The sequence below is a fragment of the Aquarana catesbeiana genome, linkage group LG07, assembly GCF_042186555.1.
Source record: "Aquarana catesbeiana isolate 2022-GZ linkage group LG07, ASM4218655v1, whole genome shotgun sequence".
In the NCBI taxonomy this organism is placed as follows: domain Eukaryota; kingdom Metazoa; phylum Chordata; class Amphibia; order Anura; family Ranidae; genus Aquarana; species Aquarana catesbeiana.
In genome coordinates, this window is record NC_133330.1 from 329,618,750 (window position 1) to 329,636,213 (window position 17,464).

At 42.1% G+C, this 17,464-nt stretch overlaps 1 protein-coding gene across 4 annotated transcripts in view; it reads right to left on the minus strand.

The window, feature by feature from the left end:
- Positions 1-17,464, minus strand: part of PATJ (PATJ crumbs cell polarity complex component) — a 407,721-nt gene that overhangs the window by 300,114 nt on the left and 90,143 nt on the right. For all 4 annotated transcript variants that reach the window (XM_073593830.1, XM_073593831.1, XM_073593832.1 and 1 more), the window contains exons 16-18: positions 14,046-14,207; positions 9,942-9,989; positions 5,374-5,520 (exon numbers count right to left, since the gene is read on the minus strand). In XM_073593830.1, coding sequence (XP_073449931.1) covers positions 5,374-5,520; positions 9,942-9,989; positions 14,046-14,207 — 357 coding nt within the window. The remainder of the gene's footprint in view (positions 1-5,373; positions 5,521-9,941; positions 9,990-14,045; positions 14,208-17,464) is intronic.

Genomic DNA, 17,464 nt, shown 5'->3' on the forward strand with positions numbered 1-17,464 from the left:
AATTCTAGAACAGGACCTTCTCTGTAATTTTAAACTGGTAACCTATAGATGTTCTTAAACGTCACCTATGGAGATTTTTAAGTACCGTAGTTTGTTGCTTTTCCACGAGCGTGCGCAATTTAAAAACATGACATGATATGTATCTATTTACTCGGCGTAACATCATCTCTTACATTATACAAAAAATTGGGCTAAATTTACCGTTTTGATTTTTTTTAATTCATGAAAGTGTCTTTCTTTTTCCCAAAAAAACAGCGTTTGAATGACATCTGCACAAATACCGCGTGACATAAGACATAAAATATTGCAACAATCGCCATTTTATTCTCTAGGGTCTCTGCTAAAAAAAAAAAATGTATATTTATAATATATATATATATATATATATATATATATATATATATATATATATATATATATATATATATATATATATACATACACATACATACATATACACACACATATATATATATATATATATATATATATATATATATAAATATAAACACATTTATTTTATTTTTATTTTGGGGTTCTACCAAAAAAAAAAGAAAAACAGATTTCAACTTGTAAGCAAATGTCAGAAAAAGGCTCAGGCATGAAAGAGTTAAACCCACACGGCAGGGTCGCTCATTCACAGAGTTCTGTGAATGAATGAACTACAAGTATCGACACCCTTTGCAGCTGTCTGCTTGTAGTTCTCAATGAACTACCATGGCAATGCGAAGGGCCATGGTAGTTCACTGATTCTACCTGTCAGTGTATCTTCTTGCCCATACGGGTCTGCTGGAGACTTGCATGGCACAAGCGATCTGCTGATCCCCGGTGAAATGCTTCACAGGCTTGAAAAAAAAAAAAAAAAAAAGTCCGGGCGGTGCACGATATTATGAGCGGAGATTTTTACTCTGCCCTGATACTAGCCAACAAAATGGCCGCCTCCGAGTCGGCGACAACTTTGTCCTCATTAGCCGCTGTGCTGTCAAAACAGCGCAATCTTCCTGTACCAGAGGTCTATTCGGTTGTCGGTTTTGTGTCCAACCACCAATTCGTCACAATCTCCAATTACTAAGGGTTTAAATAAACCGGAAGTGACGTGGTTGGAGTTTCTAAAGGGTTGGAGAAATTGACAGAACACCGGCGGCGGCGGAGGGGGGGTTGGCCGAACTTCCAAGAGACTGTGCCGTGGCGTCGTCTCCAGAAGTGGGGAACATCAAAAACAGGTTTCTGTCCCCTCCTCCCTGAAATGTGGCACCGGGGGGAGGGGACGGCTAAGCGGAAGTTTCACTTTTGAATGCAACTCCGCTTTAAGCATTATTTTTGCCTTAAAGGGGTTGTAAACCCTTGTGGTTTTTCACCTCAATACATTCTATGCATTAAGGTGAAAAACCTTCTGTGCTGCAGCCCTCCCCCCCAGACTCCCCCTTTTACCTACCTGAACCCGGTCTTTCCAGAGGCAGGGGCGAGCACACCAGCTCCAGCCGGTGTCTCGGGTCCCGCTTGGATAGATTGATAGCAGCGCAACCATTGGCTCCTGCTGCTGTCAATCAAATCCAACAATGCGGGAGCAGGGGGGTGGGTGGTGGTCGAGGGCCGAGTCCTGTTGTCTGTTTCAATAGATGCAGCATCAGGACTCAGGAGCGTGCCCGCATGAGTGCCCCCGGGGGAGAGCGGCTTTCCAACAGGGCACTCAAGAAGAGGAGGAGCCAGGAGCGCCGCTGAGGGATCCCAGAAGAGGAGGATCGGGGCCACTCTGTGCAAAACCAACCGCACAAAGGAGGCAAGTATGACTTTTTTTTTTTTTTTTTTAAACCTGAACCTTTAGTTACCTTTTAATACAGCTTTATACAGATAGATAACACTGGCAGGAAGACCGGCTTCAAGAACCCAACGCTCAGTCAGCTTGGAGCCAGTTATATTATATCCAATTCTTTATTGTACACCATTCATAGGAAAAGCGTCTCTGTTCACCTTGGGTTATCAGCTATAACCAAATGCAGCAATAAAATGTGATTAAATACACATGTATGGCCATCACAATACATGACTCATATTGGAAACTCAACAATTTCTATATAAACTGTTAAATGGGAAAATCTTACAGTAAATGTGATCAATTTACTTAAAAAAAAAAGACGTCAGAAATTTTGTGTTTTTATCTGTAGCAACTGCCTGAACACCATCAACAAACCACACTAAAACTGGAAAAATAGTAAATCTAAAAAAGGGAATAAAAAAAATTGTACAAAAGAGCCAACAAAAATGACCAAACATTTAGAAGTGTTGGTAACTGTACTTGACAACCCTGTATTCAGACATTTTAGGATGATGTCACATGGGAGTTCCTCGGAGGACTTTTTTTTTACTGAATACTGCTTTCTTGTTTGTGAGTGTGGTAATGCACCCCATTGAAGAAGAGCGCCCCTCTTCCTGCACACCAAAGATCCCCCAATTCCAGCACATGCATTCCCGTATACCTCCACCAATACAAGCACCAATCACAGAAAGGAAAGCCAACAGCATCAGACATTCTATAAAGATCAATAAATTAACTAATTCATTTAAAAAAAATATATCAAGTCAAAACCCTTTTTTTTTTTTTTAGTTTTGGGAAGAGTAGGGAAAGATTAGAACCCTTGTTCAGTTTTTTTTTACGGCTATATAAAGCTCCATTGGATATATTTCCCCTCACTCTCTGTCTCAGTTACAATGGTTTTACCAGAGAGGAAGCAAGAAAAAAAAAATCTGCAAGGGACAGACTAAAACAAAAATCTTTAAACAACCGCTGGTTGTATTTTTACATTTTTTTTTTCAGGACCTGCAAGGTAAAGGCATAATGTGCTAGTATGCATCGCATACTAGCACATTATGTGAAACTTACCAGAAAACAAAGCCCTCCAGCGAATGCGATGTCATCGCTGGAGGCCGCGTCCATGTTCACCCATCTTTCTTCTGGATCCGCGGACTCCAGCTGTGCGCATGTGCGGGGACTGTCATTCATGGCACAAGATTCTGAAGGAGTGTCATTGGCTCCATGTACAGTGGATATCTCCCTAAACGGCGCACGTTTAGGATAAAATTTACAGTACCTATAGGTAAGGCCTTCTTATAGGCTGACCTATAGGTACAAACTACTGTATGCACGGGGCTTTACTTCCTCTTTAAAGTGGTTGTAAAGGCTGAAGGTTTGCATTCTATACACGAAAGGTGTTGTAAACCTCACCTTAATGCATACTATGCATCAAGGTAAAAAGCCTGCTGTGATGCAGCAGCCCCCCCAGAGCCCCCCTTTTAGTTACCTGAACCCTATCAGCTCCAGCCAGTGTCTCGAGTCCTGATTGGATAGATAGTAGCGCAGCCATTGGCTCCCGCTGCTGTCAATAAAATTCAATGAAGCAGGAGCCGGGGGGGGGGGCTGAGTTCTGCTGTCTGTGTTAATGGACGCAGCAGCAGGACGCGGGAGTGCCCCAAAGGAAGAGCGGCTCTCCAATGGGGCAGAAGAGGAGAAGCCAAGGGGGGCCGCTGATGTACCCCAGAAGAGGAGGATCAGGGCCACTCTGTGCAAAACCAGCTGCACAGAGGCAGCAAGTAAGACATTTCTTTTTCTTTTTTTTTAAACAAACCTTTACATATTATTGAAGGTAAAAAAAACAAAAAACAAAAAAAAAAAACTTCCAGTGGGAGCTCCTGCTGCTATCAATCACAGCCAGTGAGTCAATCAGGAGAGAGCAGGGGAGCAGTGCCAGCCACGGCTCTATGTGTCTTATGGACGCATAGAGCGGGACACGGTAGCAAACACGCACCAGTTACCTCCCATAGCAAGCGTCTTGCTATTGGGGGCACTGGTCTAGGTGGAGGAGCCAGGAGCGCTGACGGGGGACCCGAGAAGACAAGGATCTGGGCTGCTCTGTGCAAAACCATTACACAAAGCAGGTGGGTATGACATGTTTGTTTAAAAAAAAAAAAAAAATACAAAAAAACCTGAACCTAATCACTTTAAAAGATGAATTCAAGGTATGAATATTTTATACATAATTAGTTATATGTTCATACCTGGCCAATATCCCTGGAAGCTGGAAATCACTGAAGAAGAAACTACTGCTCCAGTGATCTCCACTTCCCTCTACGTTCCAGGTCGAGCAACTGGCCTCCTGCATTCTAAACACAGGCGGTTGGCTGCTCGGCTCAGACTCAAAAGTTTTCTTAGAGAAACTGAAAACACAGTATGGCCTGTTTCTGTGTCCATACCCATAACTGAAAAAAAAAAAAAACACATGAAGAAAACATAGGAATCCCCTAAAAAGAAAAAAAAGATGGGTTTGCTGTTCCCCTACCCATTTCCTGTCTGGTAGTACTTTGTCAGGAGGACAGGAAGTGAAGGCAAATCTCTTAAAAAAGGGAGTCCCAGACAGCAGTGAAAATCTGACAGGGGTTCTAACTTTTCATACCAAAACTAAGAAAAAAAAAAAAAGGTTTTGTCTGGACATGTACAGTACTTTATTCAAATTCCCATTGCAAAATGGAAAATAGAAAACTTAAAAAGGATATATTATTTAAAGGGTGAGACCATTGAAAAGTGATATTTTAGTTAAAGGGTAAGCTCAATTTTTTACAAAAAAAAAAAAAAAAAAATAATAAAATGCACATTTTTTTGCAGGTAAAAAAAAAAAAATATGTGCATTCATTATTTTTTGTTGTAGGAGCCTTGAGAACTAGTTTATTGAGAACTACAAGCCGTCAGCTGCCAAATTGTAGTTTTCCCATTTACAGAACGCTGTAAAATGAGTGACGCAGCTAGGTGGGCGGAGCGCCCCACACGGCAGCGTTTTTTGAACATTTTGACAGCTTGCTGGGGGAGAAGTTCCTCCGCTAGCTGTCAAAGCAGGGGGATTGGGGCCAGTCCTTTCGTAACATGTTACACCCTGAATATGGATGTAACATATTACGAAAGGTGAACTTATCCTATAAAGGTGGAGCCTAACAGGTTGTGTCTACTACTGATTTCTTATATGACTTGGACACTACAGCATTCAGATTTCTCTGATATACACTATTCCTGACCACCTGGGAGATTTTGGTGTTCCCAACCCACAATTGTGTGTGCCAGCTCCCAGTTACATTCTCCACCATCCAAAATAAAAATCCAGCACAAATGGTGGGCACATAATGGGCACAGCAAGTAAGCACATGCTCAGCACAGAGATTTCACCAATAAAGTCTTCAAAAGGAGGGACGAGACCCGGTGGTGGGGGGGTGGGGGGTTAACTTGCTAGAATCTGGCAAACACTAAAATATCAGTTTTTCAAGGACTGACCCTTTAATGGTGCTCTTTGCTGGAAAGATCTGCTTCACAATAGATGGGGATTAACATACCTCATAATCCAGAATACTGAACCCGAGCCCTCTTTTGTCCTTCTCCAGTTCAACAATTTCCACATCTGGAGACCACAAAGTCAACTCTCCATTGTCTTCTTCATCATTCAGCGCAAATTCCTGAGCGGTGTCTTCTGCTAACTTTACCTAAAAACAAAAAGTATGAATTAAAAAAAAAAAATTGTGCGTGTGTATATATGTATATATCTCTCTCTCTCTCTCATTTTTGTAAATATTTTATTATATCTTTTCATGTGACAACACTGAAGAAATTACACTTTGCTACAATGTAAAGTAGACAGCACGTGCTCAGCATCATATCCAGAGGTTGTCTTTGGGAAATAGACGTATGAGTTCTGCCAGCATTGCTGCAGAGGTTGAAGGGGTGGGGGATCAGCCTGTCAGTGCTCAGACCATACGCCGCACACTGCATCAAATTGGTCTGCATGGCTGTGATCCCAGAAGGAAGCCTCTTCTAAAGATGATGCACAAGAAAGCCCGCAAACAGTTTGCTGAAGACAAGCAGACTAAGGATATGGATTACTGGAACCATGTCCTGTGGTCTGATGAGACCAAGATAAACTTATTGGGTTCAGATGGTGTCAAGCGTCTGTGGCGGCAATCAGGTGAGGAGTACAAAGACAAGTGTGTCTTGTCTACAGTCAAGCATGGTGGTGGGAGTGTCATGGTCTGGGGGCTGCATGAGTGCTGCCGGCACTGGGGAGCTACAGATCATTGAGGGAACCATGAATGCCAACATGTACTGTGACATCCTGAAGCAGAGCATGATCCCCTCCCTTCAGAGACTGGGCCGCAGGGCAGTATTCCAAAATGATAACAACCCCAAACACACCTCCAAGATGACCACTGTCTTGCTGAGGGTGAAGGTGATGGACTGACCAAGCATGTCTCCAGACCTAAATCCTATTGAGCATCTGTGGGGCATCCTCAAATGGAAGGTGGAGGAGCGCAAGGTCTCTAACATCCACCAGCTCTGTGATGTTGTCATGGAGGAGTGGAAGAGGACTTCAGTGGCAACCTGTGAAGCTCTGGTGATCTCCATACCCAAGAGGGTTAAGGCAGTGCTGGAAAATAATGGTGGCCACACAAAATATTGACACTTTGGGCCCAATTTGGACATTTTCACTTAGGGGTGTACTCACTTTTGTTGCCAGTGGTTTAGACATTAATGGCTGTGTGTTGAGTTATTTTGAGGGGACAGCAAATTTACACTGTTATACAAGCTGTACACTCACTACTGTACATTGTAGCAAATAGAGATAGAGAAGAAAAGCAGGACTTTGCGTGAGGCAAGTTGGTGGAAGTGTCAACTGGATAGTATATGCTGAAGTGAGGTATCTGGGGTAGGTCCTATACATAGTTATGTCCACAAAAAGTAAACAGGTAGTAATAGTATAAAGGTTTAATTACATAGGTTCTGGCACCAAATACAGTCATTAATAAAAACATCCTAAGCAACATTTCGGCATATTATAGACAATATATTGAAAGGCATAACACAGACACTGGTTGTATAGTTACAGGAAAGAAAACATTGTATACTAAATGGGTATGTGCATCAATAGTTATTAACTCAACGCGTTTCTTGGCTTATAACCAATCATCAGGAGTCCGATGCAATGTCAGCTGCATTAAAACAATGGAACATGTATTAATATGTGAACAGATATATAGGAGAAAGATGCAAAAGAATTCAAATTTGCATTCCTACTCACGAACAGTGTCTTGATCTGTGATAACCTGAATCCTATAGCGCAGCATTGGTCTGGGTCTCCAAAGTCTCCCCCGGGGTTGAGGCAGAAAGCTCGCCCCAGGAAACCATCGGCAACAGCCACCAAAGTGACCAAGGTAGCCATAGGGGCCGCCAGGCAGGGACAAACAACCGGGCCAACATGCCCTGAGATGGCTGTAAAGAAAATAGAATGGGTGTGTGAACATGGGACCAAACGTGAAATATAATGGGTGACACCATAGTGGGAAACCAAAAAGTGAATGGATATACGTGTGACCGGAGCCAGAAAGGACAAGAAAGAGAAATTGAAGTATGTAGTAAGAGTGAAGGAGAGAGAGTGTGTGCAGCTAAGAGGCCAGTAGACCATAGTAAAGGTGTACAACAAGTTACCTGTGTGGTGAAAGAGCCGGGCCAGGCCAATTGCCCCACATCCGTAGCGAGACCTACATGCACCCGGCCGAGGTCACCGTTATATGCCGCGGGCCGGGGGCGTGCACCCGCCAACGTCATGTGCGGGCGTGATTACGCAACGGGGAGGGACAGACAGCCTAAACACAATTGCGGCCGCCTCCCATCCCCGCAGCGCAAAGGCCCAGGGGTGGTGTACCATTGGACTCCCGCAGAGCGGCGGCGCACGGCGCCGCATGCGGGGCGTGGAAACATGACGCCGATGCGCCAAGGTCAAGGCCCGCCCCCGTCACGTGACGAGACGGGTGACAGGTCGAGAACTGGGCGCATCGCAACCCCGGGAAATACACCCGATCGACCCCAGTACCAACTGCGCTTAGGGAGTAGTGGAATAAGGGTGTATGAGCCAGTTATATGAGAGAATATCGGTAAAAGAATAAAAAATAAAGAATAAAGGAGGCAAAACGAAGGAAGAGAAAGGAAAAGAAAACCAAAGAAGTAGAGAAGGGAAAGCAGGGGCAAACATAAGTTGCTATAAATAGGATCAATATTCAGCAAGGACAGTAACAGAATACACACTAACTTTTGCACTGAATTAATCACTATGCAAAAGAGTGTGAAATGTAAAGACTTTAGCCCTGAATTGAATCAGTGTAAGTATGACTAAAGAGGAACAGAACCAAAAACAAAAAACTTTAGCCCTGAATTGAATCAGTATTTACCTGACTAAAGGGAACAAAAACATAAACTTTAGCCCTGAATTAAATCAGTATTTTTCGGACTAAAGAGAAAACAAAAACAAAAAGCTTTAGCCCTGAATTGAATCAGTATTTATCTGACTAAAGGGAAACAACAAGGGGAAAGAAGTGTAAAAAGGGTTAAGAAATGAAAAAATTTAAAAATTAATTCCGAATTTTTTCACTAGAATGGATATTATATAAAGGGATATATATGCAAAAATAGATACGCGACTCTTGCACTGGAAATAACCAATGGGCAAGGGGGGGACCATAGGTCTCTATCTAGTATAAATTAAAAAAAGGGGGAGGGAAAAGAACAAACAAATAATGTTGAGATGAGATATAAAAAATGAGAGATAAAATAGGGTATGGTTGGGTTGCATGAAAATAAATAAAAAGTTAGTGACAAAGAATATGTGCAGGTTTCGTAGGTGGATCAGGTCACCAAGAACGGGTGTTTGCCACCTTATTGTTGATGTGTCAAAAAATGGGGGTGTGACCTGTCCACAGAATTGTAAAGAAATGCACCAACATGCCTCCATCCCAATTAGGTAGCAAATAGAGATAGAGAAGAAAAGCAGGACTTTGCGTGAGGCAAGTTGGTGGAAGTGTCAACTGGATAGTATATGCTGAAGTGAGGTATCTGGAGTAGGTCCTATACATAGTTATGTCCACAAAAAGTAAACAGGTAGTAATAGTATAAAGGTTTAATTACATAGGTTCTGGCACCAAATACAGTCATTAATAAATTTTAATTTTTATTAATGACTGTATTTGGTGCCAGAACCTATGTAATTAAACCTTTATACTATTACTACCTGTTTACTTTTTGTGGACATAACTATGTATAGGACCTACCCCAGATACCTCACTTCAGCATATACTATCCAGTTGACACTTCCACCAATTTGCCTCACGCAAAGTCCTGCTTTTCTTCTCTATCTCTATTTGCTACCTAATTGGGATGGAGGCATGTTGGTGCATTTCTTTACAATTCTGTGGACAGGTCACACCCCCATTTTTTGACACTGTACATTGTAGCAAAGTGTCATTTCTTCAGTGTTGTCACATGAAAAGCTAGAATAAAATATTTACAAAAATGTGAGGGGTGTACTCACTTTTGTGAGATACTGTATGTACTGTACATCATGGCAGAATTTTGCAGTTTAAGAATACGCCCCCATAACTATACAACTAAGTGAAAAATCTGTTGGGAAACTACATTTTGAGCTGCCTGCATTGCTACAGAAGAAAATATTTACAAAAATGTGAGGGGTGTACTCACTTTTGTGAGATACTGTATATATTTAAGACTATAATTATATCCGACAAGAACAATATTAAACTGAAGCACAGTGCCATCTGCAGGCTGATGGATTATGTTTATGAATAAGGCTTTCAGCCTGCCTGTGATCATGTTTATTTAGGACCAGAGCTGTCATCAATGGTCTTATCTGACAGCTGGCATCCGTGCACAGTGACAGCTGCAGCGGTCAAAAGGGGATCGCATATCAACGTTTCCTCAGCACAGTGTACAGGGGAACTTTAATCTATATATATTGCTGTTGGGAAGCAGTTAAATGAATGTTAGAAGGGTAAATACACCTGTAAACATCTGAGAAAATCCAAGGTTCCACTTAGAATACCAATGAGTCTTGATACATTACCTTATTAACCTGTGCAACTGCTTGTTCTGTATGGAAAACATCCTCTTCCTAGAGACAAAAAAAATAAAATAAAATGCACAAATAAAAAAAAAAGTACCCAACACAACATTTGCAAGCATTTCCCTTAAACACATGGACCGTCCCACTCACATGTATCCGTAGATAAAAATAGGGGATCTATTTATAAATGTTTTCACACTCCGGCGGCCACTCCACCTGATGAAGTCTTCTATGATGAAATGCGTAGGGAAGGGCTTGCAGAGGAGACTTCAATACACACAACTTACCAGAAGTGGGAAGGTATTGATGCCAAATGGATGCATGTAGTGGCGGTATTGCTGGATTTTACTTCGTATTATGCGATTACGCACTTTTATTATCTTAATAAACTGGGTTTTTACTTTACTACTCTGAGAGTTGCCCCCTCCTTTACTTGTTATGTACATAAGTAAAACCAGTGGAAGCCTCCAAGGATGTGGTGAGATCGAGCCATTTGGAACTATAAGGGTTTAACCCTATATGTGCTTCTGACCACTTAAAACTTAGTGGTCACATTTTTCCAGTAAGGATCCTGTGTGAGCACTGTCTGGAGCACACATTAAAGTGGGTGTTTCTTTTGCTGCTGCACGGTCACAGCAGATGGGATCTGATCTTTTGGGCCAATTTTGAATATTGGACATTCTTTGATGACAGTATATGGGCAATATTGGATGCTTTTACATTCTTTGAGGTCACTACAGTGGGTATAGAAAAAAAATCACCTCCTTTAAAATAATCAAATTTTTTTGCTTGCAGCCTGAAATGAAGACAGACACAGATTTTGGTTTTCTCTAGGTGCATTTACAACATCCTAATGAAAGATGACACCAACATGTCAAAAAAAAAAAAAAATCAAAAACAGGACCACAGAGTTGGAAAAAGGATCACCCCCTTCCTAAAAATTAGTAGTAAACTCAATCAGGTGTAGCTAATCACCATCTTGATGGCACACAAAGCCATTTGATTTTCAACTGTGATCAGCTGTAGTCATTTTGATTAGCTCGGCATGAAAAGAGCTTTTCTGGAGCATGTCAGTCCCTGGTAGTGCAACTGAAGCAAGAAATTAACTATGGGTTGCAAGGCACTGTGAAAAGATCTCCCTAGGATAAAGTTTTGGACAGGCACAAGTCAGGAGATGGATACAAAAGAAAATTCAAAGGCTTTATCAATGCCTAGAAGCACAGTGAAATCTATTATTAAGAAGTGGAAGGTATTTGGTACAACACAGACCCTCCCTGGATCAGGACATAGCTTCAAACTGGATGAAAGAGCCAGGAGGAAACTGGTCAGAGAGGCAACCAAGAGGTCTACAGCAACTCTGAAGCAGCTGCAGGATCTTATGACAAAGAGTGGTCATTGTGTGCATGCGACAACAATATCACAAACTCCCCACAAATGTGGCTTGTATGGGAGGGTTGCTAGAAAAGCCACTCCAAGAAAAGCCACATGCAGTTACCACTGAGGTTTGCCAAAATGCACCTTAAAGATTCTGCTGCCACATGGAAAAAGTTGCTATGTGAGATGAGACTAACATTATCATTTGGTGTTGAGGCCAAATAATTCACTGTCTGGCAGAAATCCAATAAAACTCACCATAAAAATAAAAATAAAATACCATTCCCACAGTAAAGCATGGAGGTGGCAATATCATGTTATGGGGGTGTTTCTCTGCAGCAGGGGACAGGAGCATCTGTCAGGATCGAAGGAAAAATGGATGGTCTAAAATACCGTCAAAGTCAAAAGGAAAATCAGCTGCCCTCTGCCAGAAAGTTATCAATGGAAAGGTTTACCTTTTTTTTTTTAACCACTTGCTTACTGGGCACTTAAACCCCCCTCCTATCCAGAACAATTTTCAGCTTTCAGCGCTGACGCATTTTGAATGACAATTGCGCGGTCATACAACACTGTACCCAAATGAAATTTTTATCATTTTTTCCCCACAAATAGAGCTTTCTTTTGGTGGCATTTGATCACCTCTGCGGTTTTTATTTTTTGTTAAAAAAATTTTAAAAGACAGAATTTAAAAAAAAAAAAATTATTTTTTTTTTATATTTTGTTATAAAATTTTTTAAAAGGGTAATTTTTCTCCTTCATTGATGTACGCTGATGAGGCGGCACCAATGGGCGGTGGCAGTGATGGGCACTGATGGGTGGCAGTGATGGGCACTGATTGGTGGCAATAATGGGCACTGATCTTGTACACTGCTAGGTGACACTGATTGGCACCACTGGTGGGCATTGTTAGGTGGCAATGGTGGGCATTGATAGGTGGCACTTGTAGGCATTGATAGGTGGCACTGGTGGGCACTGTGATGTGGCAATGTCAGGTGGCACTGGCAGGGGGTACTGGTGGCAGAATTGAGGCACGTATGAGGCATTATTGCCTCCTCCTCTTCGGGACCGATGTCCCTTGCTGGTGAGCCGGTGATCGGCTTTTTTTTCTCCTCACACTGTCAGCGCGAGGAGAAAAAAAAAACGATCACAGAGCTTTTGTTTTGATCATGTGATCAGCTGTCATTGGCTGACAGCTGATCACATGGTAAGGGGCCGGGACTGGCCCCTTGCTTGGATCAGTGATCACCCGAGCCTCAGTGACTCGGTGATCAGGGCACACGCGGGGCACGTGCACAGGGGAGGCCGTCATACGACGGCCTCCCGGGAATTCAGGTCCGCGCTGTAGCCGTCATTCGGCTATAGCGCGGATATCAAGCGGTTAAAGCATGAAACTTTTTTTTCCCAAAAAACGCGTTCGGAAAATTGCTGTGCAAATACCGTGCAAGATAAAACGACCGCCATTGTATTCTCTAGGGTCTCTGCTAAAAAAAAAACAAATATAATGTTTGGGGGTTCTTTGTAATTTTCTAGCAAAAAAAAAGTATGATTTTTACATGTAGGAGAGAAATGTCAGGATTGGTCTGGGTGGCAAGTGGTTAAAAAGACTGCAGTCCACAATCTATCACCCTCAAATGTAACTGAACTTGAGCAGATCTGCAAAGAAGAGCGGGCAAATATTGCAAAGTCTAGATGTGCAAAAGTTAGTAGACAAATCCCAACAGACTAAAGGCTGTAAATAAAGCAAAAGGAGGTTCAACAAAATATTGACACAAGGGGGTGATCCTTTTTCCAACTCTGGGATTTTGATTTTTTTTTTTTCTAACATGTTGGTGTTATATCTTTCACTTGGATGTTATAAGTTGCACTAGTAAATACAGCTGGATAAAACAAAAAACTGTCTTTCTTCATTTCGGGCTGCAAAGCAACAAAACGTGATTTAAAAAAAAGGGGGTTATCTTTTTCCATACCCACTGTACATGGGCAAACTGTTTGGACATTACCATTGATGTGTGTTAACATGGTTATGATATTCACTGTTATGATTTGAAGGATATATATTTTTTTTTTGCGTATAGTGCTGCACTTTATCCAATGTTATTTGCTTTTACATTAAAAAACAAACTCCAATTTCTATCGTACCAAAACAATTAAAATCGTTCTCCAAAAATGTGATTGTTTTGGCACGATAGAATTTGAAGCACGCTTGAAGCTCTAACACAGGACACTAATGTAAAATTAGTGTCGACTTCACATTCATTCACCTATTCATTTATTTATTTTTTGTGTTATTTAATCATGATGATTTGTGTTTACGTGTTAGGGATATGATCATGTATATATGAAGCTTTTTTGTGTGGTTTTATATTACATGATTGACATTTATATCTTTATATAATATTTCCTATGAGTGGTATTGTGCTGACTTTGTTTTTCAATGCACATTTGGTGCCGGAACGCACGTCAGTAGTGGCAACATAAGTTTTTTTTTCACATAGAATTGTACCTCATTTATTTGTTGTTTGAGAGTAGTGCAGTGATTTCATATGAGTAGTATTATTTGCCTTTAAATTTTGGTATCACAAAATCCCAGTGCCTCTTCTCCTCTTCCTCTTCCTCTTTTCTAATCTTGTGTGAAAACCTTTATATATAGACTTCAAAGTGTCCTTTATTTATCTCATTACTGTAAATAAATGTAACATTTAGTGTAATATATGTAAGCAGTTGAGGTACCATTTGATCTTGGATCATCAAAGATTTCGGATCATCCACAAAGTTGTCGTTTTCATCATCAACCAATCGACGACAACAAACCAGTGTAAAGGGAGGAGGTACTTCTTTGAGAAATGAAATTGCCTCTCTGCGGGACTTCCCATAAAGCTGGACCTGGTTAACCTGTGGTGGGGGAAAAAAAAAAAAGAAAAGGTTGGAGACCCAATGGGTCATGTGACATGACACCATTGCCATCTTTGTACAATATATTTGACAGGGCAAGAAATAAACATAGTTCGATGTTTTACTTTTGTTTAAATATTTCAGCTTAGATTAGGCATAGAAACCGTCAAATATCAATACCGTCTTTATTCAGATAACAATGCCTACCCTACTGAACCATACAGGACATAAATAAATACATTCGTGAAATAAGGGTATTTGATAATGAGAAGAGAAGTTCATAATTTTGGTCATATGGAGAAAATATGAAGCATATGAAAGCCCTGTGTGTGCGTTTCTAACTTCTTAGTATTAAGTCGATCCAGTCTTTGACTAAAGCCCAGAGGAAGCTGGTGGGGTTTGTGTTCCTGGCAGTCCGGGCAGAACCTGGTGCCAACCATTCCTTAATTTCTCTGCAGTTATGCAGCATCTTCTGGAAACCAAGGTCCATGAGAAGCTCACATCTCTACTTACCGACACACGCCAAGTTTCCGAAGATTTTGATCCATGGACAATCTACGACGACCATTTAAACGTGGACCATTCTTTACTCTCCATTTGGCCACTTGGATATCTTTTGTACTTTGTAACGGGCAGGCCTGCATGGGATTCCCCCCCCCCCCCCCTTTCCCCTTTAGGCAAGTGCCTCCCCCCTTTTCCTCCTCTGTCACCCACCACAGGTTTTGGGTGTTTATTCTGCTCGTTTGCCCCTTCTCTCTCCTCCTTCACCCCTGTCATGAGTTCTAGAGTAACCTATCCCTTCTACTGCACTCAAGGTATACTCCCCTCATAGGTAGCATTACCGATGGAGCTTCTCATACCCCGCATTACAGTTTACTATGTACAGTTACAGTTGCCTTATAGCTTGTGGTGTTATTTGCAGTGTTACCTCTGCTCTGTTCAGTGAACCTACTTATACCGTGTTTACTTGCCTCTGTAACCTCACCGTTGTTGCATTTGTTTCTTTATGTGACTGTCTTACATACCTTGTACTAATACTTAAAAACCCAATAAATGTTTCATGAAATAACTTCATAGTATTGTCTAAAATCGTTTTCAAGGCAATCACCAGATTTCAAAGGGTCAGTCCACCCCAAAAGTAAAACTTTATAACTGTCACCTGGTGACGGAGGTCTGACTTTGACTTTTTATATGAAAGTAAGATCTGACGCATTTCCTGGGTGTGGGCTTTGGAGCGTCAGCTTGGGTATTCCTGTAAAATCTTTACTGGTTAATCTGTCTAATTGAGAGCTGATGTCAGGGGTGGGTGGGACCCAGCAGCTAGCAAACACCAGCAACTGGGATGGGGTCTGAGCGGGCCGCTACGTTTATGTGGCCCTGCCCCCTTTGTTAAGCATCCCAATCATTGGCTGGTGTTTGATAGTTGCTGGGTCTCGCCCACCACCGACGTCACCGCTGAATTTTGACAGCTGGTCTCTCTCTGCATGCAGTTACATTACCTGACAGTGTCACAGAGTTTGGCTCAGTGTGAAACTCCCTCTCCTTTGCCAATGCCAATCAGTGCCAACTGCTAGCACCAATTAGTGCCACCTGCCAGTGCCAATAAGTACCGCCAATCAGTGCCAGTGCTTCCAATCAGTGCCCATCAGTGCCCAGTGCTGCCAATAAATTCCCATTAGTGCCCATCAAACCTGCAAATCAGTGCCACTAAATGCTGCCAATCAGTGCAGCCCATCAGTGCCAATCAGTGCAACCCATCAGTGCCAATCAGTGCAGCCCATGAGTGCCAATCAGTGCAGCCCATGAGTGCCACCTATCAGTGCAATCAGGGCCCATCAGTGCTGCCTATCAGTGCCAATCAGTGTTTTCTATTATTGCCAATCAGTGCCGCCTATCAGTGTCAAACAGTGTCGCCTGTCAGAGTTGCCAATCAGTGCCAATCAGTTCACCGAGTGCAGGGATGGGGCGACAAGCTCAGCAGCCAGGCACATTGTCCATGGGGGGCCGGCCTGGTGGGGCACAACTGAAATCTGTTGATGTTTATTAATACCACATGCCAATCTTAAGTAGAAAAGGTAGTCAGACTACTATTTACAATAAACTACTGGACGTAAAATAAAAAAAAAGTGTCAGTAAAAGGTCTGCCACTAAGCACCGTTATGTGTTCCCACACCACAAAAAAAAAGAAAAGTGTAGCGTTAACTGGGCGGGCGTGATTTCTTTTTGGGGGGGGGCAGCATTTCATTCTTGGGCCCAGGCAGCACAATGTCTTGGGGTGGCCAACTCTGTACCTGTCCACCTATAAGTTTTGGGTGTTCCCAATCCACTTTTGTCATCTTGTTCTGACATCATCCCACACCAGTCAATCAAGATGGCTCAAGATTGGCGCCCAGGGAGAAGATCTTGGTGCAGGCCTCAAACCTTTGGAACAGTTAAGTATTTTTGACTTTAGTTCCACTTTAAAGTTCATCTTAAGACGAAATGCTTTCCCAAATTTTGAATGGAGCAAGAAAGAACCCTGTCAATATGTTATTCATGTCTATGTCCCCACTGGAGAGATTCACTTTGCTCTGTCTGTCTTGGTGACCAGTCTCTTAAGGACACAAAGTGATGGAAAATCTAAAATTTCACAGCTGTACAGAACAGGAAATGAGGGGAAATTCCCATTCTAGCCATGCCTTTGCACGGTTTGCCAGATTATTGTATTCTTTTCAGCCAATATCTCACACTTGTCACTCCTGCTGCTGCCTGTATATTCTCTACTACTTATTACCGACCTTTGGCTTGTTCCTCAACTATGCTTCTGCTTGATCCCAACCAGCTGTTACCAACATTTGGCTTGTTTACAGACTACTCTTCTTGATCCCTAACTGCAATCTCTGCTACTGGACCCCAGCTTACTCACCTCCTGGCGGGAGGACCACAATCTGGTACGAACATGCAGCAAAACCCATCTCAATCATTAGGAGCTCTAGTGAATATTGGTTAGTAAAAAGACTCCGCACCTCGGGGGAGCCCATGTCATCCACCAGGGTGACCTGCTTGTATACCTAACCTGCTTGTCAGTGGGTGTTTCTCTACTGCTAAAGCTACTGGTCTCCAAGCCTGACCCCTGACCATGACAAGCTATGAATAAGCACTCATCGTAGTGTGAAACGCGTCAGCTGCTTTTGTACGCTTCTGCTGTTATGTTTCGTGTTTCTTCATGATTCAGCTTTTTAAATAAAGCATTCATCATAATACCGGTGTGCGGCTTC